At 37.3% G+C, this 25,019-nt stretch overlaps 1 protein-coding gene across 1 annotated transcript in view; it reads right to left on the bottom strand.

The window, feature by feature from the left end:
- The window catches only part of RBL1 (RB transcriptional corepressor like 1), a 59,839-nt gene that overhangs the window by 4,808 nt on the left and 30,012 nt on the right, over positions 1 to 25,019 (bottom strand). The window contains exons 12-20 of the mRNA XM_045528629.1: positions 22,570 to 22,707; positions 20,668 to 20,832; positions 18,159 to 18,291; positions 14,502 to 14,768; positions 13,403 to 13,614; positions 11,347 to 11,523; positions 9,458 to 9,529; positions 7,820 to 7,910; positions 526 to 674 (exon numbers count right to left, since the gene is read on the bottom strand). Coding sequence (XP_045384585.1) covers positions 526 to 674; positions 7,820 to 7,910; positions 9,458 to 9,529; positions 11,347 to 11,523; positions 13,403 to 13,614; positions 14,502 to 14,768; positions 18,159 to 18,291; positions 20,668 to 20,832; positions 22,570 to 22,707 — 1,404 coding nt within the window. The remainder of the gene's footprint in view (positions 1 to 525; positions 675 to 7,819; positions 7,911 to 9,457; positions 9,530 to 11,346; positions 11,524 to 13,402; positions 13,615 to 14,501; positions 14,769 to 18,158; positions 18,292 to 20,667; positions 20,833 to 22,569; positions 22,708 to 25,019) is intronic.

The raw sequence follows: 25,019 nt of genomic DNA, 5'->3' as shown, positions 1-25,019 counted from the left end.
CTTGTACTAGGGCCCTCTTTCTTATAGCTAAAGGCTGGTATCCTGGTAACCAACCTCAGCATATACACTGGTAACACTTTTTCAGGTCTGCTGCTACTGCCAAAACTAGGGACGATATAAAAATTTCTTAGTGTTGCCTCTATTAATGATCCAGGCCTACTTACTTATTTCTTTTTCTCTTTACCTTGAGAAAAACATTTATCTTCCACAATATAACAAGAGAAACCAAAACAAAAATTACCCAAATTAATTGTTTTAATATTTCCATGTTCCTATCTAGTCCTTACCCATATGTATACATAATTTCTAGCAACATAATCACAGTATAGATAAAATTCTCATGATGCCCTCTGGTCTCTGTTGTATTATAGTCTTAATCATTCTGATTATTAGTCATTCTCTGATTAACTGATAATACATTTTCTCTTACATAATGTATCAGTGAGGCTTTAAACTCTGAAATATTTAGCAAAAATAAACTCATAGTAATACAATATTAACAAAGTAGTAAAACATGAAACATACCACATGGTCCTGATTTGACAAGTCGTATTTCAATGCAAATGACTTCACTCTTCCTACATATATTGTATTGTAAAATTTGATAAGATCACCTCTTTCCTCTTTCACTGGTCCACTGGAACAGTCTGGTGTTTTTGTAGCCTCTTCCAAGACTGTTGAAAAGAATTCAATGTTGTGATAGATATACTTTAATATATAAGGTGGTGATTGGAATTTCCTCTCTACAGTATTAAAAAGGCCACCACAAATCTTTATGTAAGGCAATTAGTATTTTCAGAGACGGTTCAGAAATCCACCCGTGTTGGCCAGGCACGGTCGCTCACACCTGTAATCCTAGCACTCTGGGAGGCTGAGGCGGGTGGATAGCTTGAGCTCAGGAGTTCGAGACCAGCCTGAGCAAGAGAGAGACACCGTCTCTACTAAAAAATAGAAAGAAATTAGCTGGACAACTAAAAATATATAGAAAAAAATTAGCCAGGCATGGTGGCGCATGCCTGTAGTCCCAGCTACTCAGGAGGCTGAGGCAGAAGGATTGCTTGAGCCCAGGAGTTTGAGGTTGCTGTGAGCTAGGCTGACGCCATGGCACTCTAGCCTGGGCAACAGAGTGAAACTCTGTCTCAAAAAAAAAAAAAAAAAAGAAGAAATCCACCTGTGTTATTTATAAATCAAATTGGAATCAAGAAAAATACAAACATATGAACTTAAAGTGGTGCTCTTTTCTCTAGATACCACTTTAGCAAGAATGTTTTCACAAGCATAGCTTTTGGATTTACTGTCACTGGTGGCCCTTAGAAGGGCACCAGTTCTGGGTTGGTGTTTAGCTAAGTTCCACAGTATGGGTGGCAGTGGCAAACTCTGGCTTCAGATCATAAAAGGGCCTACAGATATTCTTATTGGCTTTTTAAGAAAGGTGGAGAGACTCTAAAAGGTAAAGCATATCCTCACATGTTAAGGAAGAAGCAAAATGAATTGTTTGTGTTTATTTCTCTGCAAATATATGGCAAAGGTATTCAAAAAGCCTTATTTTCCCATGCACAACAGGAACCCTGATCAGGAACCAGTGTTCAGTTTTTAGTGAGCCCCCTCAATTGTAAAATGACAGCTTGTCCCAAGGTGCTTTCCTAGTTACTAGGGTTACTCTGGGATAGCTTATGGCACCAACAGAATTTTATCCTACTCTTTTTTTTTGGGAAGAGTATTACAAACTATTGTCTACCTGTATATACAAGAATCATCTGTTTAAAGGAACTAGGAAAGCCACTACCAAGTAAAAAGAGTTCAGCATATATAAAAATGTTCTCATTCTCAATACACTGGCCTGCAAACATTGAGCACAATGTTTGTAGAAACATGCCTTCCCCTTAGGAAAACCAGAAAACTCAAACATGGGTCAAGGCTCAAGCAGTCCCAGGGGATTTCAGTCCTAATATGAATGTCTTTTTTGCTATTGCTATTTTTGAAGGATCTTCACTGGGGCAGCAAGGGGAAGCTATGTGGTTAAGTTGAGAAAATGCTGCATATTATATTGGAAATTCAGAATGTATGTTAGTATATTAAGAAGTAGTATGGTGGGGAAAAAAAAAATGTTCACTTTAACTTCATACTTTCCAAATTTTTTATACATAGTCTGTCTTCCCCCAAAACATTTATACTATCATTCTTGGAAACACTGTTGCAAAGCATACTGGCTTGGTAACAGCTATTTTACATTATTCTCATTACATGGATGAATTAAAATTATTTAGTATCCTCCTTGGGTTAGAAATTTCTTTTTTTTTTTATTTCAGCTTATTATAGGTGTACAAAAGTTCAGGTTATATATATTGCCCATGCCCCCCCATCCCCCCGAGTCTGAGCTTCAAGCGTGTCCATTCCCCAAATAGTGCGCATCGCACTCATCAAGTAGGTTACACCCATCCCCTCCCCTCAGCCCCCACCTCTGTCCGATACCCAATTGGTGTTATTCCCAAATGTGCACTTAGGTGATGATCAGGGAAACCAGTTTGCTGGTGAGTACATGTGGTGCTTATTTTTCCATTCTTAGGATACTTCACTTAATAGAATGGGTTCCAACTCTCTCCAGGAGAACCAAAGAGATGCCATATCACCGTTATTTCTTTAGAAATTTCTTGAGGCAGAGACTATACTCACATATTTCTGTGTCATTCCAATTCCAGTTGTTAATATTTACATCAGGTAAGGACTATACTTCGTTTAAATGAACCAAACATTTAAAAGTCTCTGGGACCTTGGATTCTAATCAAAAATTTTTATTTAGCTATATTTTCATTTTAAAATAGCAAGACGTCAGTTATCTTTTATACAGGAGACAGATTTCTACCGTATCAGTTCATTAAGGACCCTTGGCACTCTGAAAATAAAGCTTTAGTAGGCCTAGTGACTATCTTACCATACATACTTATTTAAAAGATGAAACGTATGAAAGAATGGGACACAGAATGTGATCAAAGGTTTGTCTGCATGGTGCTATAAGTGTTACAAATCTGTTTCCCTTCATATGGTAGGGATCTCTGCCTAATATAATCTGAAACACATGGTATATGTTTGATACCTATTTGTGAAATGAACCAGTGAACAACTATAACCAGCTCCATGAACAAAAAAGCCTTTTTGCAGTTCTTTTTTTTGAGAAAGAGTCTCATTTTGTTGCCTGAGTTAGAGTGCCGTGGTGTCAGCCTAGCTCACAGCAACCTCAAACGCCTGGGCTCCAGCAATCCTCTTGCCTCAGCCTCCTGAGTAGCTGGGACTACAGGCGTGTACCACCGCATCCAGCTACTTTTTACTATTTTTAGTGGAGACGGGGGTCTCATTCTTGCTCAGGTTGGTCTCGAATGCCAGAGCTCAGCAATCCTCCCACCTCGGCTTCCCAGAGTGCTAGGATTACAGGCTAGGATTACAGGCGTGAGCCACTGTGCCTGGCCCATTAACTTTTTTTTTTTTTTGAGGCAGAGTCCTGCTCTGTCACCAGGGCTAGAGTGCCATGGCATCAGCCTAGCTCACAGCAACCTCAAACTCCTGAGCTCAAGCAATCCTCCTGCCTCAGCCTCCCGAGTAGCTGGGACTACACGCATGTGCCACCATGCCCGGCTAATTTTTCTATATATATTTTTAGCTGTCCATATAATTTCTTTCTATTTTTAGTAGAGACGAGATCTTGCTCTTCCTCAGGCTGGTCTCGAACTCCTGAGCTCAAACAATCTGCCCGCCTTGGCCTCCCAGAGTGCTAGGATTACAGGCGTGAGCCACCTCGCCCGGCCCCAGTAACTTTTGAGTTATTTTCCCAGGAACAGCAGAACCTCCTTGCAGCCACAAGATAACCGCAAGGTCTTATTCCACCTGTTTATCCAGAGAAAACAAGGTAAGCACCATCCCACCACAGATCTTACTCAGGGATCCATTTAGCTACTACTCTCCGCATCCCACCTAAGAACAAGACCAAAAGAATGACTAATATTAACCCTGGCTCATTATACTACTGAAATCTCCGTCCCAGGAGGGACTTATCTGCCATTTTTTGATCATGTGATATATGTGCTAGTATGATTTCTCACTGGGCTGTCTTGCCTTGTACTCTGCCCCAAACATGTAATGATGCTCACTCACTTCATGCATTATTCATTTTACCTCTACAAAAACCTGTGACCCTGTCAGTCGGGGAGGCAGATTTCAGGCAGTCCACCTCTCCCACCTTTCTTCCTTGACAATCCTCACTGTCTCAGTAATTGGCTTTCTGTGTGCTAAGCAAATGAAGGGAATCCCCTTTGCAGGTTTGTTAACACTATTATGGTTTTATAATTCTCCCTACTGCTGTTACAAAAGAGAGGAATGTCCTTTCTTGGATTACAACGTATCACTGTCAAGCAACTAAATGTGGTTTTATATAAACCATTTGGTGAATAAGACAAGCCCTTAGGAGAACACAGATACTATCTGCAGAGCTCCAGGACATGCTAAATTTTTTACCCTAGATCTTTGGCTTGAGAATTTTCCAAGGATCTAAAGTAAAAGTGGGAAGGGAGAAGGCAAACTATCTCACAGCTGTGGGTGGCCAGAGACTGTTAGTTTTATACCCCAGGATGATACATGTACATCCAAGGGAAGAGAGTTGAAGGGAAGAGTAGATATCCATTTCTCATTTAAACTGGTTTCCTGGGTTAGGCACATCCAAATTGTTTGGGATTACATTTTAGTGAAATCCTCATCTATCATTCCCAGAGGAGCTGCTCAATTGGCTGTAGCTGGTTTCCTTGTATACACTGTCATTAGTGTTTAGTTTGAGAAGAGGTATATACTGTGAACCTTACCACTTAAAAATGGAGAAAATAAGAAAGCAAAATTCTTTTAAGATAAAAGTAAGAAAGAAGATTGGAATTTATTTATAAACCAAAGGGTCAGGTTGAGATATGATGGGCTTGACCAGCATAGTAGCACTTCCCTAGATTAGGCACTTAGCATTTATTTTACATTTCTCCTGCCACGTCCTCCACCATCCTTTTTGCTCCTCAAAATCACAGTGTGCAGGAAATAGTTCAGACTGTTTTCTAAGAGGGCAGTGGCATTTAGTTCCAATTATGCAAAAGCCACTTATCACAGACGAATTAAAAACTTCAATGGTTTTAGATCATTTCGGTGATATTTTGGTAGTTTCTTGTGGGCTCTAAAAGGCATCACTATAATCTAAAAACAAGTAAAAAATGTGCTCTACTCATATCATGGTTATCTGTTTCGTGACTGTAACATGGGTATAACACAAATAAAGTCACCTATTTATCAATTTGAACTTACCAAACTTATACATCTTATATGAAAAAAGAATTTTTGCCCCTTGAGAGAATTTGCTTTAACTGTTTTTTGTTTTGGTGGGGATGCAGTTTTCAACATAAAGGTTTTTTTTTTTTTTTTTTTTTTTAAAGACAGGGTCTTGCTCTGTTGCCCAGGCTAGAGAGCAGTAGTGTCATCATAGCTCACTGTAACATCAAACTCCTGGGCTCAAGTGATCCTCCTGCCTCCGCTTCCTGAGTAGCTGGGACTCCAGGTGCTTGCCATCACAACTGGCTAATTTTTCTATTTTTTGTAGAAACATGGTCTTGCTATGTTGCTCAGGTTGGCTGCAAACTCCTGACCTCAAGTGATCATCCCACCTCAGCCTTCCAAAGTGCTAAGATTACACATATGAGCCACAACACCTGGCCAAAACACAGTATTATAATCTTATGAGGCCACTTTTGTATATGCAATCTGTCATTGATTGAAAGCACATTATGCAGCACATGACTGTGTGCATGTGTGTGTGCATTTTAAATAGTAATTATTTTACATCTAATAATGATTTTGTTTATAGAACCAGAACTGTTCTTCCCAAGGTGGTAGTCTTTGGTGTGTCCAAGTCTAGGTTGTAGCATCTAACCATAGCTCCAGGAACTAGAACAGTCTTATCTGAATATAGACTTATCTGACTGAATCCTCCTCCATAACTTCCTCTGGTCTTGAGTGCTAGAATTCCTGAGTCCATTATTACTAAATACCCTCCCTGTCCTGTGCCATCACCACTGTACAGGATCTCTAAGAATGGTTTTTTGCTTGGTTGCTAATATATATCTAGTTAATATATGTTTGTATAGAAGAGTTTGAGCCGAAACCTTTAGATTATAAGGGAAGCAGCTAACAACACCTCAAACTTCTTTGGCATATACTTACCTATCAAAAAAAAATCATGCTCTATTACCTTTTGCTTACCTCTCTCTAGAACTTCATTGCTTTCTGCATCTGAGATACTGGTTAGCAGTTGCTTGGTTTCTCATAGAGAAAACACAAAACAGACAAGGGGTCCACAGTTTCCTAGCTAAACTATGATGCCTAGTTTTGTAGAAAAACCACTCTGGATAGGTAAGTAACAAGTATAACAAACATAGAAAAAGGGTTTTTGATATTTTTCTGAGATACTGTCTTATATACTTCTCATTGCCTTAAAAAGGCTCAGGAATATGTATCTATATAAAAAGAATTAAGTTTGGTCTATGTATCCTTAAATGGGATCAGATTCTAGGACATTATTAAAAGATCTTTTTGGTGAGTGAGATCTTAAAAGTTTAGATCCCAGGAGACACCATAATGATCATGGATATTTGTGTAATTAAAAAATTACTTTTAGCTGGGTGTGGTGGCACATGCCTATAATCCCAGCTACTCAGGAGGCTGAGGCAGAAGGACTGCTTGAGCCCAGGAGTTTGAGGTTGCAGTGAGCTATGAGGATGCCAGGGTACTCTAGCCCAAGCAACAGAAAAAGACCTTGTCTCAAAAAAAAAAAAAAAAAAGTTTTGACGCAGCCAATTTTCTCTAAGAATTTATCCTAAGGACGTGGACCAAAGATTAAGCTACAATGTTTATCACAAAGCTCTGTATAAGTTGAAACAACACTAATGTCCCACATTATAGGATTAAATAAATCACAGTACATATATAGACATGCATTTATATAAGAAAGATGAGACAAAGAAAAGGAGATGGGCAGAAGAAGAATATGAATAGTAACTATTTGATTTCTCTTTTCTTTTGTGGTAGCAGAATCACCTATATACTTATTATGAATAGTACATTTCCTTAATTGTCTCCTCGGGAAGATCACTGACAGCTACCTTGCATTCCTGTCATTGAGATTTATGAATTTTTTTTTTTTTTTTTTTGAGACAGAGTCTCACTCAGTTGCCCAGGCTAGAGTGCCGTGGCATCAGCCTAGCTCACAGCAACCTCAAACTCCTGGGCTTAAGTGATCCTACTGCCTCAGCCTCCCGAGTAGCTGGGACTACAGGCATGCGCCACCATGCCCAGCTAATTTTTTTCTATATATATTTTAGTTGGCCAGATAATTTCTTTCTATTTTTAGTACAGACAGGGTCTTGCTCTTGTTCAGGCTGGTCTCGAACTCCTGACCTCGAGCGATCCACCCGCCTCGGCCTCCCAGAGTGCTAGGATTATAGGCGTAAGCCACCGTGCCCAGATGAGATTTATCAATTTTATTAAGTGTCTTTTATGTGTTTTATTAACATGCATAAATAGACTAGAAAATTTCCAAAACACAATTAACAAGGGACAAACAATTGGTTTCTATACACTATACCTGCCCATCCTTATCTTAAACTTCATCCTTTCAAAATGTGTGCATTGCCCACCCCACCTACATCATGACTCCTATTTCCAAGTTGCCCAACACCCACTATATTATGTACAATGTAATCAAAGGTGTTTTACATATAGCATGTTAAATTGGATAACTTACCACAATCTATTATTTCAAAATCACCATTTATGTTTTTATTGTATGCCACAACTTCTCTTGGGATACTTCTCAACAGAACACTTCTGTATACCTACAGGCCAGAGGGGGGAATAAAGGATTGCTGAGTCACAAAGAGGCACAGGTTAAGCAAAATCAAAATGAAAAGAACAATATTTTTTAATCAAGCCAATTAAAAAATATTTATAAGTGATAATCAAGGGTTAAGATATTATTAGCTCTGGTAAGTGTAGAATATGGAAAACACCATAAAAAAGGGCATATTGAAGCAGAGCCTACCACATAAAATGTGCCATCTTAGTTTACAAAACAGAAGAGGAATTAAGTAGCAACTAAAGATGACCGGCAAGTTTTGCCAAAGAAAAGCAACCTCAAAGATCTGAACTTGTTCCTCCTTCCTTTTAATTCCTTACACAAGAACCATTTGGTCTTAACGGGGCTTGTTTTCCTGTCCCCAGCCCATTCCCACTCCTTTTAGATGGCCACATGATCTTTAAGGACAATCTGGACCACTATAGGTTGAGTTTCTGGGCCTCTTCAGGAAAATTCATCACATTCATCTTGTGACTTAACTTGTCACAGGATATAACAAATGTATATACTTCATACAATGTTGCTCAATATCATGTATTTTGGGGCTTGAGTAAAGAAGTGAAACCATTTGTGGGGCTCTCTTAAAAGAGGGTATGGCTACCAGTACTGGGCCCCACCTCTCTCTTTTTCTGTGATCTCCAGGGCCAGAGAAAAGGCCATTATGCTCCTTAGGAGCAGAGCAACTAGGTTTTTGAAGGTCAAACCCTTAAGGTAACCTACCTTTGTTCTTTAGCTATAATAACAATAAGAACATCTCTACTAAAAATAGAAAAATTAGCCGGGCATGTGGCGTGCGCCCGTAGTCTTAGGTACTCCAGAGGCTAAGGCAGGAAGATTGCCTGAGCCCAGGAGTTTGAGGTTGCTATGAGCTAAGCTGATGCCACGGCACTCTAGCCTGGGTGACAGAGCAAGACTCTGTCTCAAAAACAAAAAACAGAAAACACACAATATGAAGTTAACATTCATTAAGTGCCAACTATGTGCCAGGCCACTAGGCTAACATTTTCCATTTCTAAAATTTAATGGTTTTACAGGATTTTCACCACAGCTAGTAGAACAAAATGATCAGAAATGCTTCACATCTATTCAAAGATGCAAACATTAAGATTCTTACCAGATGATGGCAAGAGAAGCTGGAGTTAAGTTTATAAAGCCTCAATTTCCACTGGATTTTAATATCATCAGAGAATCAAGTTTCATATAACTAAAGAATATTATTACTATTACACATATCTTTCATTAGATTTTCAAGTGAAAAATGTCTCCACTCAACAAATGAACAAATGAAATGGCAGAACTTGAAAGAAGTATATGCAAGTATATGGATGAGTCAGAAACAGCTGGATTTCCTGGCTTCTATTGAAACTGTCCTTTAATGAAACTGTCTCTTGAGTTTAATGGTATCCATTAAACCAGAAAATCTAAAGTATAATAAAATTATAAAAGAAGTTTACCTTTTATATGACTTGTCAGTGGAGAAACAGAACAAATCTATTTTTGGACAGTAGGAAAAATAATGTAACTCACGTGACTATTAGCTTGGGGCTGATTCCTGTAACTTTTCATTATTTCTTGAAAAGTTCTTTCTTCTTTTGTTACCTAAGGAAAACAAAAACTGCATTTATCAACTGCTTTTGAAAGAAAAATGGCTCTGAACAAAAACTTCAATTATAGGTTGGCATTGAGAGCAGTCTTGCAGAAAGCCATTACCCCGAGGCCAGTCCATGACTAAAAACCACTAACATTTATGATTTTTACTACCTTTAAAGTTTGGGCTTTGTGGCCTGTGGGGACTCAGTTAATAGTTTCATTAATCAAAAAGTACTGAAATTGCCCTGGTGTGACTCTACTGAAAATGTATTTCTTCATAAAAGAAAAAAAAAGATATAAGAAAACCCAGATCTGTTGAATCCCCTGCAGTCTCCAGTTTTATTAGTTTAAAGTACTTATTTAAAAGTAAATTAACCACATACTGAAGGATAGAAAATGTCTTGCAGTGATTCACAATAAAACTGAATGGTTATTATAGGATTAGGTTTTAACATTTCAGGACAGACTGTAGGTTTCTAATGTTTAGACAGAAGTCACAGTGGTGGCCAAAAGGAAGAAAATGGATTAGTGGTCCAAAAAGGAATTCTTCTGGTTTCTCTGTTATAATAAAGTTCATTTAAATTACAACTTTACCCTGCTTCACTGTCCATTAGCACTAAACCTGTTGTCTATAATGATGAACTAGAAATAGCAAAGCCTGAACTGACAGTTTTCTGGAAAACACAAATGATTAGTTAGTAATGTTTATTAAGACTTATTTTTTTTTTGGCCGGGCGCGGTGGCTCACGCCTGTAATCCTAGCACTCTGGGAGGCCGAGGCGAGTGGATCGCTCGAGGTCAGGAGTTCGAGACCAGCCTGAGCAAGAGTGAGACCCCGTCTCTACCAAAAATAGAAAGAAATGATTTGGACAGCTAAAAATCTATATAGAAAAAATTAGCTGGGCATGGTGGTGCATGCCTGTAGTCCCAGCTACTCGGGAGGCTGAGGCAGTAGGATCGCTTAAGCCCAGGAGTTTGAGGTTGCTGTGAGCTAGGCTGACGCCACGGCACTCACTCTAGCCCGGGCAACAAAGCGAGACTGTCTCAAAAAAAAAAAAAAAAAAAAAAAAAAGACTTATTTTTTTATAGAGATTTTAAGAAGGCATTATGGGAGGTGGGTGACAAAAGTGTTTGAAAACATGTCCTCTGTTCCAAAAAGCTTAAACTCAGGTCTTAATTGTGTATCTCTGCTAGGACTGCCAGTGTGGCCAATATGGTCAAGACAAAGGTTATAAATGATGGTTTCAGATATATCAGAATTTAAAAAATCAAGCAAGAATGTTATTTTATGACTTAAAACATGTTGTAGCAACTAGAAAGTAAGATGGTCTTCTGAGGCAGCACAGTAAATCACTGGAAAGCAATATGGCATAGAAGCTTATACCAGACTATGAATCAGGAGATTCTAGATTGTCCCTTACTGTGTAAACTTTGGACAAGTTACTTTCAGATCTGGGGCTCAGTTACTAACCTACATTGTGAAGATCATTTTACTTTAAAGCACCAAATCAGACGTATCCTGGGGTAAGGATGGAAATGGTTCACATTAATAGTGTGAAAAGCCATTTTACTAAAAATGGTCTCTAAGATCTTTCTCAACTCCTTTACAATCGATGTATTCTTATGAAGGGGGAAAGCTGATTATTATAAAATTAACTGGAGAGTTCAGAGAATACATGCAGTAGCTTTAATTTACTACTTAAGAATAGTGGGCACTGTTGTCTTGCAGCACTAAAGGAAAACTAAGGATCAAGTTCAACAGATTATTACCTCATGCTTCAAATATAGGCAACTAGAGCAAAGACCTCCCCCAACTTATACATTACCTTTGCCATGATATAAAAGGCACAAAGGAGGAGCTGGTCCAAATGCCTGTCTTTCATTAGGTCAGGGCAGTGAACTAAAGTGAATTCAAAGCATGTCCATATCTTCCTTCGTAACTCATTTGAAACATCCAGTTTTAAACATAGATCACGTAAGCGTACACTTGCCAAATGATATACCTAAGATGGAAGATAACACATTGATACAAAACATTAAGTAAATAGTTTCTCAAATTTTTATGTCTTATTGTGAACATTGGCTTTCAGGCCAAGATTAAAAAACACCTGGGCTGTCGATACATTAAAATAAATAAAATTTCTATTCTACAGCAGTAGTTCACTGCTAGAGCAGGAGGATATAGATTAAGGCAAAATTCTCTTTGGAAAACTATTTTTAAAATTTTTTTTAAAAGGATGTCCCCGTTACTCTATCCTGCCAGCTATGTAAAGTAAGAAACACTAAAATGCAGGATTTACCTACATCATGACCATTATGAATGCATAATTTTTCAAAAGTGTTCAGAAGTCTCTATCTGTTCCCTTTGGGTTCAGGTAAAATTGCTAGGAAACCTAATATGTCAGATAATAAAAAACTAAAATATTTGATTTCAAAAAGGAGTCAGAAAGCAAAATGAGGCCCAGCCAGGTGCGGTGGCTCACGCCTGTAATCCTAGCACTCTGGGACACCGAGGTGGGAGGACTGCTTGAGTCTAGGAGTTAGAGATCAGCCCAAACAAGAGAAAGACCCAATCTCTACAAAAAACAGAAATATTATCTGGGCATGGTGGCACATGCCGGTAGTACCAGCTACTTGGGAGGGTGAGGCAGGCGGATCACTTGAACCCTGGAGTTTGAGGTTGCAGTGAGCTATGATGATGCCACTGCAATCTAGCCCAGGTGACAGGGCAAGATTCTTTCTCAAAAAGAAAGCAAAACAACTTTAAAAGTTTCTTTATTATTCTACACTATTTTTATGAGCATAGGACAGGAATATTAAAGTAAATGAGAAATGAGGTTTGCTGTTTTTTTTAAAGTACATCAGAGTAAATTCAGTTCAATGCCCTGAGCCTTTTATATATACATTTTTTTTTTTTTTTTTTTTGAGACAGAGTCTCTGTAACCCAGGCCAGAGTGCCATGGCATCAGCCTAGCTCACAGCAACCTCAAACTCCTGGGCTCAAGCAATCCTACTGCCTCAGCCTCCCAAGTAGCTAGGACTACAGGCATGCGCCACCATGCCCAGCTAATTTTTTTCTATATATTTTTAGTTGTCCAGCTAATTTCTTACTAATTTTTTAGTAGAAACAGGGGTCTCGCTCTTGCTCAGGCTAGTCTCGAACTCCTGAGCTCAAACTATCTGCCTGCCTCGGCCTCCCAGAGTGCTAGGATTACAGGTGTGAGCCACTATGCCAGGCCTATATATACAGTCTTAATATGAATTGATACTAATGCAAATGGCCTTAAGATCCTACAAGAGTCATTGTTTTAAGAACTGGTAACCCTGATGTGGTATTCCTAAGCCAGACAATTCTGTTTAGACTAAGCCTTTAAATTTAATTGTTCAGAGGAAAAAAAGAAAGAAAGAAAAAGAAAGTAAGTTATCCCTTACAGAAAATTATCTTTGGCAGGAAAAATATACAAATTGAGCGTAAAAACTAATTTAAGCTATTCAATAGACTAATCTGATATTAATATAAAGAGAGACAAGTGGTTGACTCCAAAGCCACCAGTGATTCTTTTTTTTTTTTTTTTTTGAGACGAGGTCTTGCTCTGTTGCCCAAGCTAGAGTGCACTGGCCTCATCAGTACAGAGTTTCAGAATGGGAAGATGAAAAAGGTCTAGAGATAGATGGTGGTAATGGCTGCACAAAAATGTGACTGTATTTAATGTCACCAAACTGTGCACTTAAAAATAGTTAAAATGGTAAATTTTATGTAATGTATATTTTACAAAAATTAAAAAAGGGCAAAGCTGCTCTGTTACTCAATCTTTCTTCCTTTGATTAAGTGAACTCTTCTTATGAGACTGATGTGCTGTCTACTGCCATAAAAACACATACCTTTCTGTAAAACAGTGCTAAGGACCCAGTTCTCTTTGGCTTGCTTATTCCAGTTGGATGTACCTCTTGTGCTTTAGTCAGATGGGTCTGTTTTGGAGAAGCACTAATCAATGACTGAGCAGTAAGTGATACAGGACTCTTGACTTTGGACTCCTGAGTTGTATTCACGGAGATAGGTATCAGTGTGATCTCTCCAGCATCATTTGCAACACCTGAAAGTACAACCAAGAGTTCTCAGTTTTAGAAATAAGCTGGAAATTCTAGTAGAGTTCTAGGAAATTTGTCAATTTTATACACACACACACACACACATCTGTGTGTATAAGCATAGGAATATGTCAGAGAAAGAGAGGAAGGCTACAAAATGCTATATCTATTATAGGTTATGACTGAATTCTTGTTTTCTATTTCTTCTTTGAAACAAGAATATGCTGTTTTGATACTTTATTTTAAAAAGCAAATTTTGTTTTCTATTTTGTATGTTACTGTGATGTTTTAATACTTTGAATTTACTGAGAAAAAGCAACTTTTGTTTTGTTTTGAGCACTTAAGGAAATGTACACTAATTTGGACAGCTGAGATAAGAAAACAAGTACTAACAAAGAGGGTAGTGAATTTATAAAATTTGAAAATTCAAAAAACAGGATAGGTTCAAAACAAAACAAAGGGTGGAGCACAAGAGGATTTTTAGGGCAGTGAAATTACTACTTTGTATGATGCTACAACAGTAGATACTTGTCATTATATTAAATACATTGTCAAAATCCATACCCAACACCAAGAGTAAATTTGTAGGTAAACTATGGGCTTTGGGTGATAATGGTGTTGTCAATATAGGTTCATGGATTGAAACAAATGTAGCACTCTGGTGTGAGATATATGTGCATGGGAGGGGGAGTATATGGGAAACATCTGTACCTTCCTCTGAATTTTGCTGTGTACCTAAAACTGTTCTAAAAAATCAAATCTATTAAGAAAAGAAAAAAGTATAGAGTCAAGAAAAATAATGAGTTAGACCATGTGACCCAATACAGTAAGCCATTTTTTAAATTTTTGTTCAACCCAGAAAAAATATAAAACAAATGTATTAAAATGTTACCATGCAATGGAATTGTAACTTTATGTCCTGTTGTCCCTGTTACTGTGGCTGTGGCCATTGTTAGAAGAGTTTGACCAGGTAAAATTGATATATTTTCAGCAGTAATGCTTGAAGAAGGAGCAATTTTCAATTTTGTTCCTTCTGTTATGATCTTGTCTGTAAGCATTTCCTTTGGGGGGTCCTCTCCAAAAAGTCTTCTCTTAGCACTCCCTGCTGTAGGAGAACTGTAGCGTTCATGGACAGAAATTGGAGACAATGGTTGCATATCTAATAAAGAAAAAAAGAAATTTAAAACAGTTTGAAATGTATTACAAAATAATAAATCAGGTTTACTCATTCATTCAACAAGTAGCTATTGAGTTACTATGCTAGGCACTTGGGATCTAGCAGTGAATATAACATGGCCTCTGCCCTCATAGAATACCAAGTCTAGTGGGAGAGCGACGCATGAAATAAGTCATTACAATAAAATGTGAAAATTATGACAGCTCATCTTCCTGGTTTCTTGAATCTTTGACTATATTAAAGGAGCAAAACATTAAGGATAAAGCAGTAGTTGAGAGGTAAATGATGTGTCCACTAAATTTAAGAAGTAGTCTAATGTCTCCCAATCTTATCTAGTAAATAGCACCTGAGAAGAAGGGAACCAAAAGCAAACATTAGTGATGTGGGTCATAGTTTTGCCACCTCTTGCACTCCTACACTCTATGCTATTTAAGGCAATATCTGTGGCTTTCTGATTTAGTAAATATGGAGTCATCTTTAATAAATCCATCAGAAGATGCGAGTAAAGGTGATATGACTCTGCTTACCTTGCCTTAACCTGAGGGTTGGCAGTAGTGTGTTGATCAAAAATAAACTAAAAGGCCGGGCGTGGTGGCTCACGCCTGTAATCCTAGCACTCTGGGAGGCCGAGGCGGGAGGATCGCTCGAGGTCAGGAGTTCGAGACCAGCCTGAGCAAGAGCGAGACCCTGTCTCTACTAAAAAAAGAAAAAATAGAAAGAAATTATCTGGCCAACTAAAAATATATATAGAAAAAAAATTAGCAGGGCATGGTGGCGCATGCCTGTAGTCCCAGCTACTCAGCTGAGGCAGGAGGATTGCTTGAGCCCAGGAGTTTGAGGTTGCTGTGAGCTAGGCTGATGCCACTGCACTCTAGCCCGGGCAGAGCGAGACTCTGTCTCAAAAAAACAAAACAAACAAAAAAAACTAAAGGTTATGGATTATGCCTCTCTTCCAGTGCTATCCTTTCACAGCTGCTGCTCTCCATTCTCTCTCCACTATGCTCACAGATTCTTGCAGCCCCTTACAATTCTACATCTTTTTCCACAATCCTTCTCTCAACCAACTGTTCTTTACAAGTATGTGAATAATATGGTTTTTTTGTTGCTGTTGTTTGTTTTCTTTAGAGTCTCACTCTGTTGCCCAGGCTAGAGTGCAGTGGCGTCATCATAGCTCACAACAACCTCAACCTCCTGGGCTCAAGCAATTCTCCTGCCTTAGCCTTCTGAGTAGCTGGGACTACAGGTGTGCATACCACACCCAGATAATTTTTCTATTTTTTGTAGAGATGGGGTCTCACTCTTGCTCAGGCTGGTGTCAAACTGGCCTTAAGCAATCCTTCTGCCTCGGCCTTCCAGAGTGCTAGTATTATAGGCATGATCCACTCTGCCCAGCCAATAATATGTTTTTAAAGTAAAAATATTTCATTATTTATTATCATATTTACTAGTTAATTTGATAGTCATGTAATCTATTTTCAAATCATGCTCAAAAACATGAAAATTACCTCTAGCAATTATTTGGAAACTCTGTATTAGTGAGATGATTGGGAAAACAGTCATAGTTTAAAAATAAATCTTTCCATAATTCTGTTGCTTATGAAAACAGTTCTGACATCCCCTGTCCTCAGTAAACAAGTGGACATTTCTACCATAGCTCCCATTATTCCTTTACAAGAGTCTGCTTGGATGCCTTATATCTAAGAAATCCAAGTCAGCTCTTGAATCTGACTAAGGATTTTCAAAGCTGACATTCCAAGGGAAGACTTGAATTACAACCATAAAATTAGCTGCAAACCCTTTAAAATGATCTTTCCTTAGCACAGTACTGGAAAAGCTATGGTGGATACTCAATAGAAATTTAATGAATATACAAATGATAAGCTGATCCAAACTTACAAAGGATCATGACAATTTTCCAGGGCATAGAAAAGATGCTCACTTAGTTATAAGTTATTTGAGAAAAAAGCAGCAAGCACTGCTTAAACTATTCTTGGTGTTTAAAAAAGAAAGAAAATAATTCTCAAGGTTCCTAATGTTTTAAATTATAGTGTACCAAATAAATATTTTTACTATTTTTTCATTTCTCTAAACATTAATAATCAGCAGTAAGAAGTGCTTTTAATATTTTGACAAGATTTGTAAAGGTCACAAAATAATTGTAATAATTCCCATTTATTAAGATTGCTTTGAGGCCCAGGGCAATGCTTCATGCCTGTAATCCCAGCACTTTGGGAGGCCAAGGCAGGAGGACAGCTTGGGACCAGGAGCTTGAGACCAGCCTGGGCAACACAGTGAGACCCTGTCTCTATAAAAAGTAAAAAAAAATTAGCTGAGCGTGGTGGTGCATACCTGTAGTCCCAGCTATTTGGTGAGGCTGAGGCGCAAGGATTGCTTGAGCCCAGGAGTTCAAGGCTACAGTGAGCTATGATCATGCCACTGCACTCCAGTCTGGGTGACAGAGTGAGACCTTGCCTCTTAAAAAAAAAAAAAGATTGCTTTGCATTCCTAGCTTGCACATTTTTATGATCCTGCACTGAATGTAAAAACTGCACAAACATACACATACAGTCCAAAAATGGATGTACCTTACTATGTAACCTGAATACTTGTTCATCTAAGGATTGTTCGGGAACAATGTGTAGTCAGGAGATTTTCTTAACTGATTTAAAAAAAAAATCCAAGAGCTATATAATCCAGAAGATGCACACATCAGTTTGCTAGATCACAAGAGAAACTAAGAAAGAATGCACTAAAGTCTTCCCATTGGTAAGGCTCAAAATGAACTATTTTAAGAGAGTATAGATATGTCTTTTATTAGATGAACTTAAGCGTCCCAAAGAGAATATGAGTATCCTGTTTTGCCTTAAATATTTTTCTACAGAGATATACACAGACAAAGGTAGAATGGAACTTTTTGTCAAATTTGTAAAAGTAGCTATTTAGCTTTTTTCTATTATTTTTGGAGACAGGGTCTCAATATTTTGCTCAGGCTTGGCTCTAACTCACAATTCTCCCACCTCAGCCTCCTGAGTAGCTGGGACTACAGGTGCATGCCACCTGGCTTTAGCTTATTTAAATAATTTTCCATTAGTATTCAAGAAAGATTATAAACATTTATCAAAAGTCCAAAATATTATTTCCACAATAAATGATATAGCAATTTAAAAGATAGATTATATTCAAAATTCCACTAATGCAATATAAAAAAAGTATACAATGAACCACAAAAGGGTGATGGCACAAGTATCAAGCCCCTTTTCGAATCCTGATTAATAAATTAATTTCTTAATAATGTATTCATAAGACTTAAAATTTTCTCTGAAAAAAAAGATCTTTGTTACTTTTTCTTTATTATTACAATGTTGAACCTACCCCTTCGAAGACTCCCACTATCGGTCCGAACTTCCTTGACTCTTGGATGCATTATAGGAGACATTGGCATCATGGGAAGATGTCCCTGTACATTTCCTCCATTTACTATTTCAAAGTTATTTGGGAATATAACCTGTAGAAAACAAAAACCCTTTGCTTTACATACAGATAAATCCACTGATTAAAACTTGAAATAGAAAAAAGAAAACTCAAGAAAAAAGATTTTCTTAACTTCTGTTTTTTTTTTTTTTTTTTTGAGATAGGATCTCTGTAACCCAGGTTAGACTATAGTGGCATCATCAGAGCAACCTCAAACTCCTGGCCTCAAGTGATCCTCCTGCTTCAGCCTCCCAAAGTGCTGGGATTACAAGCATGAGCCACTGCACATGGCCTCATGTTGTGAGATATATGAAAAGAGCTCATTTCACTTAATCTTATAGTTTATCTACGTAAGTCACTGATCACTAGAAGTAAACCTGTGAGGGAGGCACTGTCATTCTCCATTTTGGGATGGGAAAATTGAGGATCAGAATGTGAAATTTGCCCAAGGTCACACTACTACTAAATAATAAGAGCAAGGGCTTCAACTTAAATCCTTCTCCTTCACACTTTTTTTTGAACTTGAAGGAGTTCAAAGTTCTACAATTGAAATATACTGATGAATATTGAAGGTCGCCCAATGAATCACAGTCTGCTACAGAAGGCCAAAGAAGCGTGCAAGAGAGATTTTAAGAAACCATCCTTTTTTCAATTCTCCCAGGTCTAGGACAGTTCTTCCAGTATTTTGGGATAGGGAAAAATGAAAGATTAATGAAGTTTAAGAAGACACAGAAAAGAAAAGGATGAGCAAAAGACAGGAGTTGGCAGAGTGTGGTGGCTCATGCCTGTAATGCTAGCGCTTTGGGAGGCCAAGGTGAAGGGATCACTTGAAGCCAGGAGCTTGAGACTAGCCTGAGCAAAATAGTGAGACCCCCATCTCTAAAAAAATTTAAAAATTAGCCATGTATGGTGGTGTACGCCTGTAGTCCCAGCTATGTAGGTGGCTGAGGCAAGAGTATTACTTTAGCCCAGGAGTTTTGAGGTTACAGTGAGCTATGATGACACCACTGCACTCTAGCCCAGGCAACAAAGGAAGACCATGTCTTCAAGAAACACCCAAAAAAACACAGGAGTTACAAAAGAATAACAGAAGAGGTAGAGTAAATACCTCAATTTCTCACAGGATACTGAACTGTTTAATGTATGATTTGATTTGTGTACAACTTTTGGCACAAATATTTGTCTTTTTTATTCTAAATACCACTAATGAAGTATTCAACTCTTTACATACACCTTTGAAAATTAAAAAATGATGAGATTAATAGTTTCTTAGATATGACACCAAAAGCACAAGCAAAATTAAAAATAGGTAAGTTAGACATCGTTAAAATTAGAAATTTTTGTGTTCTAAAAGACATGTCAAGAAAGTAAAGAGGCAACTTAAAGAATGGGAGAAAAGTTTTGCAAATCATGTATGTGATAAGGGAATTGTACCTAGAATATATAAATAACTTCTATAACTCAGTAATAAAAATAACCGAATTAAAAATGGGCAAAAGATCTGAAAGAAAATTTCTCCAAAGATATGCAAAAGGCCAATTATGTACATGGAAAGATGTTCAACATCATGAGCCATCAGGGAAATGCAAATCCAAACCACAATGAGATACCAGTTCATACCCACTAGGATCCCTAGAATCAAAAAGACCGATAAAAACAAGCATTAGTAAGGAGATGGAGAAATTGGAATCTTTATACACTGATGGTGGTGTACTAATGGTACAGCCACTTTAGAAAACAATCTGATGAAAACAGTATTAATGGAGCAGCCACTTTAGAAAATAGTCTGACAGTTCCCCAAAAGTTTAAAGAAAGTTACCACATCACCCAGCAATTCCACCTAGATATATACCCAAGGAAAATGAAAATATATGTCCACATAAAAACTTGTGCCTGAATGTTCATAGAAGCATCATTCATAATAGCCAAAAGTTGGAAACAATCCAAATGTCTATGATTGATATATGAATAAATAAAGTGTGGCATAACCATACAATGGAGTATTACTTGGCAATAAAAGGAAATGAAATGCTGATACATGCTATAACACAGATGAACCTTAAAAACCTCATGCTAAGTGACAGAAACCAGTCACAAAGGATATTTTTATGATTTCATTTATATAAAATGTAAAGAAACTGATAAATTTATGAGATAGAAAGTAGATTAGTGGTTACTTAGAACTAGAAAGAAGATGGTACACAGAGAAGTGATAGCTAAAGGATGTGGGTTTCTTATTGAAATGATGAATATGTTCTAAAATTGACTGTGGTGATGGTTGCACATATCTACGAACATACTAAAAATCACTGAATTGTATACTTTAAATAGGTGAATTGTATAGTATGTAATTATATCTCGATAAAGCTATCTTTTAAATGATGGAATTATCAGCCTTGCCCTAACTCACTTCTTCACAAGTAGGAACTTTGTTTGCAGAAGCCTGGAGGGCCTCCCATAGTGTAGAATCATGACTCCATGCTAAACTCTCCAAAATCTGTTCTTCGATGCTGTTCAGGTGTTTTACCATGTCCCTTGAGAGACCATCCTCTGAGCGAATTACCACCTCAATAACCTGGAGAGGAGAAAATTGAGAAGACAATGTGGTTTCAAGCAGTCAATTCAACTCCGGGCTTATTCTTTGACAAAGAACTGATGCCATCTGTGAATCATAATTCTGTGGCTTACTAATATCTTGTAATTTATAAAGGAGCTTTAAGGTCTTTAAAAATACTTTTCACCCACATTTCTGTTTTTCATGTTTTATTTTATATATGAAAAGTTGAGGCACTGATAGGTGGAAATTAGTCCATAGCCCAACAGTGGTAGAAGTCAGCTGTTGGGTTGCCAGTCCAGTTCTATTTTGAATGTACTGCTCCTTTCCAACTGTTCTTCCCAATATCTCAAAAGAACAGAATGAATAAACTACGTACAGTAACTTTCCTTATATATACTATAATTCCATTTTAATAAGGGAAAATACCTAGAACAAAGTATAAGTATATGCACAAAAATACTAATACTGATTATTAACAATTAGATTATGTGATTTTAATATTTATATTGACGTGTATCTTCTGGTTTTCTTCAATGAGCATATATCATTTATGTGATTAAAAAACAAAGGCATTAAGCTTCTTTGTTTTTTTTTTTTTGAGACAGGGTCTCCCTCTGTTGCCTGGGCTAAAGTGTAGTGGTATCATCATAGCTCACTGCATCCTCAAACTTCTGGGCTCAAGTGATCCTCCTGCCTCAGCCTCCCAAGTGGCTGAGACTATAGGCGCATGCTTCATGGCCAGCTCATTTTTCTATTTTTTGTAAAGATAGGGTCTGGCTATTGCCCAGGCTGGTCTCGAACTCCTGGCCTCAGGTGATCCTTCTGCCTTGGCCTCTCAAAGTGCTAGAATTACATCGTGAACTACAATACCCAGCCAGCATTTAGCTCCTTGAATAAAATAAGGATGCTACAAATAAAAACAAATTGCTATTAGGTTGTGGGCAAAAACAAAACTTTTCCTAATGCAAAAACTGAATATACACATCAATATTAAAATAAGTATATAGAATCACTATATTTTAATCACATGCAGTCAACAATTCAAACAGAGAAGCTTTCTAATAATCTGTATCAGTAGTTTGAAAGTATCCCAGATGACCAAATATTAACTAAATCATGCCAATAGGCCTAACAGTAGCATTAGTATTAAATTTGGATACTGGGTAACATTAAATGTTATTGATTGTGATGATTAAATGTTATTGACTGTGATGACATAGCTCAATAGCTGTGATATTTACATTCTACATATTCTACAGAAAAAGGTTAATAAAAGTAGTTCTAGCAAAAAAAAAAAGGCAAGGTAAATAAGATTCATCTACACTGAATTAGTTCAAATTTGGGGAAGAAGCAGAATCTGTTATTACATCTTCTTTAGTTAAGACCATCATCACAATCACTTTTAGGCCTTTTCTTTCTCCTGGTAGAAAGTAGTTTTTTGTTCTTCATTATGCTGCACCCATTTAATGGGATTATGATTTCCATTCACAAATATGAAAACTTTGAAGTTAAGTACTTATTTCCAGGTCATATTTGCAAGTCAGTGAAAGAAAAAGAACTGAAGCTGTGAGATTAGATTAATTTACTGATATGTACATACTCTCCTTTTTTGTTCTGCATTTCACCCAAAAGGAATGTATATTTTCAGAACACATCTGGAAATATTTTCCAGACATTACAACAGTGTCTCTTCAGCACTAAGATAAATACAAGGTTTATATGAGTCACCATAACTGAACTTTGCCCTCTTCTCACCTTATAAAAGTAAAATGGTTGCAAATTGAGAACTTCAATAATCCAAGGAAATGTACGAGGTGAGCTGTAGGCAAAGAGCACAATTTCCAAACAACAAGCCATCAAGGAACGATGAAATATATCTTGCTCTAAAAGAACCTTGGGACAGAGAAAGACCACAGTTTAATTAATTTCTGAGCAATTTTACTATTTGCCCTTCTATAAAGAAAACTATAAAAATAAGATTAAATAATTTGTGCAAATTATATTATGCTAGATCACCAGAGGTAAAAATTTGAGCTCTCAAACTCATAAGGAGTTTTCTTAAGATAGCTAATTTTGCTCAGTGGTTGTGGTGAAAATGGAACACTTATACACTCTTCTTGGGAATGTAAATTAGTACAACCTTTATAGAGATCAATATGGAGATTTCTGAAAGAACTAAAAGTAGATCTACCATTTGATCTTGTAATCCCACTACATGGTATCTACTTAGAGGAAACAAAATCATTATATCAAAAAGATACCTCCACTCGTATGTTTATTGCAGCACAAGTCACAATTGCAAAGACACAGAATAAACCTAAGTGCCCATCAACTGATGAATGGATAAAGAAATTATGATACACACACACACACACACACACCCCATGGAGTACCACTCAGCAATAAGAAAGAATGAAATAATGTCTTTTGCAGCAACTTCAATGGAAGTGGAGGCCATTATCCTAAGTAAAGTAGCTCAGGGACAGAAAAATAAAAGCCATATGGTCTTACTTACAAGTGGGAACTAAACTATGGCAACAATAAGGACATATAGACTGGTATAATGGACCCTGGTGATTCATAAGGAGGGAAGCTGGAAGGGGTGCGGGATGAGAAAGTACCTATGGGGTACAAGGTACACTACTTGGATGATGAGTACACCAAAAGCCCAGACTCCACTACTATGCAACATATACATTGAGTAATGGAATTCAACTTGTATCCCTAAATCTATTAAAAATTTTTTTAAAAGGAGAAAAAAAAAGACAAATATTAGCAGAACAAATTAATAAGAAATGCCTATAAGAAATGCACTTCGGGCTAGGTATGGCGGCTTATGCCTATAAACATAGCACTCTGGGAGGCTGAAGCAGGAATATTGCTTGAGCTTAGGAGTTTGAGACCAGGTTGAGCAAGAGTGAGACCCTGTCTCTACTAAAAATAGAAAAAATTAGCTGGGCGTGATCGCATATGCCTATAGCCCTGTTACTTGGGAAGCTGAGGCAGGATGATTGCTTGAGCCTAGGAGTTTGAGGTTTGCAGTGAGCTATGATGATACCATTGCACTCTAGCTGGGGCAAGACAGCAAGACTCTGTCTCAAAAAAAAAAAAAAGAGAAAAAGAAAAAGAAATACACTTCAAAGATAATGATATACGTCACTTTAAAGTAAAAGGATGTAAAAAGATACATCATGCAAACATTGATCAAAACAAAGCAGGAGTGGCCATATATAAACATCAGGTAGATTTCAGAGCAGACAGAAGTACCACGGACAGAGAACATTTTATGATAAAAGTGTCAATTCACCAAGAAAACAGTAAGCAATCCTAAATGTGTATGCACCAAACAGCAGAGGTTCAACATATGTGAAGAAAAAAACTGACAGACTGAAAAAAAAGTCCAAATCCATAATTATATTTGGACACTTCAACACCCTTCTTGCAACAACTGATAGAACTAGACAGAAAATCAGCAAGGATATAAAACTCAACAAATCATCAACCAAGATACAACTGATGTTTATAGAAACTCATCCAACAATAGAATACAGCAGGCTGTCAACCAACATTGTTTTGTTCAAGCTCATTTTGTTATAACATTAATGAAAAAAATCAATTCCTGGTGGGGGCCAATGTCTATATGGAGTTTGTGCATTCTTCCCATGTCTGTGTGTGTTTTCTCTGGGTAATTCAGTTTCTTCTCAGATCCTAAAGATGTGCACATTAATTGGCGAGTCTAAACTCCCCCTGTATGAGTGTGGGTGTGTGAGTGCACCCTGTGATGGAATGGTGCCCTGTCCAAGGTTGGTTCCTGCCTTGTGCCGTGAGCTGCCAGGATAGGATCTAGCCACCTGTGACCCAGAATGGAATAACTGGGTAAATAATTATCTTACTTGTTTTTATTAATCTTTCTTAAATGTATGTATAGCTCATTTATTTCAATGTTTAACATTAAAAGGGTTCAGGTCTTCATTTAGAAGTTTGGTGATATTTTTGTGACCAGAAATATGCCATAAGAACTTAATTCTTATTTATATCAATTAGCCTGTGACAAAATTTGTTTCATTACACATCATTTTGCCTTAAGTCACAGTTTCCAAGAACCTACTAACAACATTGAGAATTTACTGTATACATTCTTTTCAAGTGTACACAGAACATTTACCAAGATAAAGCATATCCTGGTTCCTGAAATAACTTCAACA

Source organism: Lemur catta, chromosome 17 (assembly GCF_020740605.2).
Source record: "Lemur catta isolate mLemCat1 chromosome 17, mLemCat1.pri, whole genome shotgun sequence".
Classification (NCBI taxonomy): domain Eukaryota; kingdom Metazoa; phylum Chordata; class Mammalia; order Primates; family Lemuridae; genus Lemur; species Lemur catta.
The sequence above is the reverse complement of the archived record's forward strand: the minus strand, read 5'-3'. Positions and strand labels throughout refer to the sequence as shown.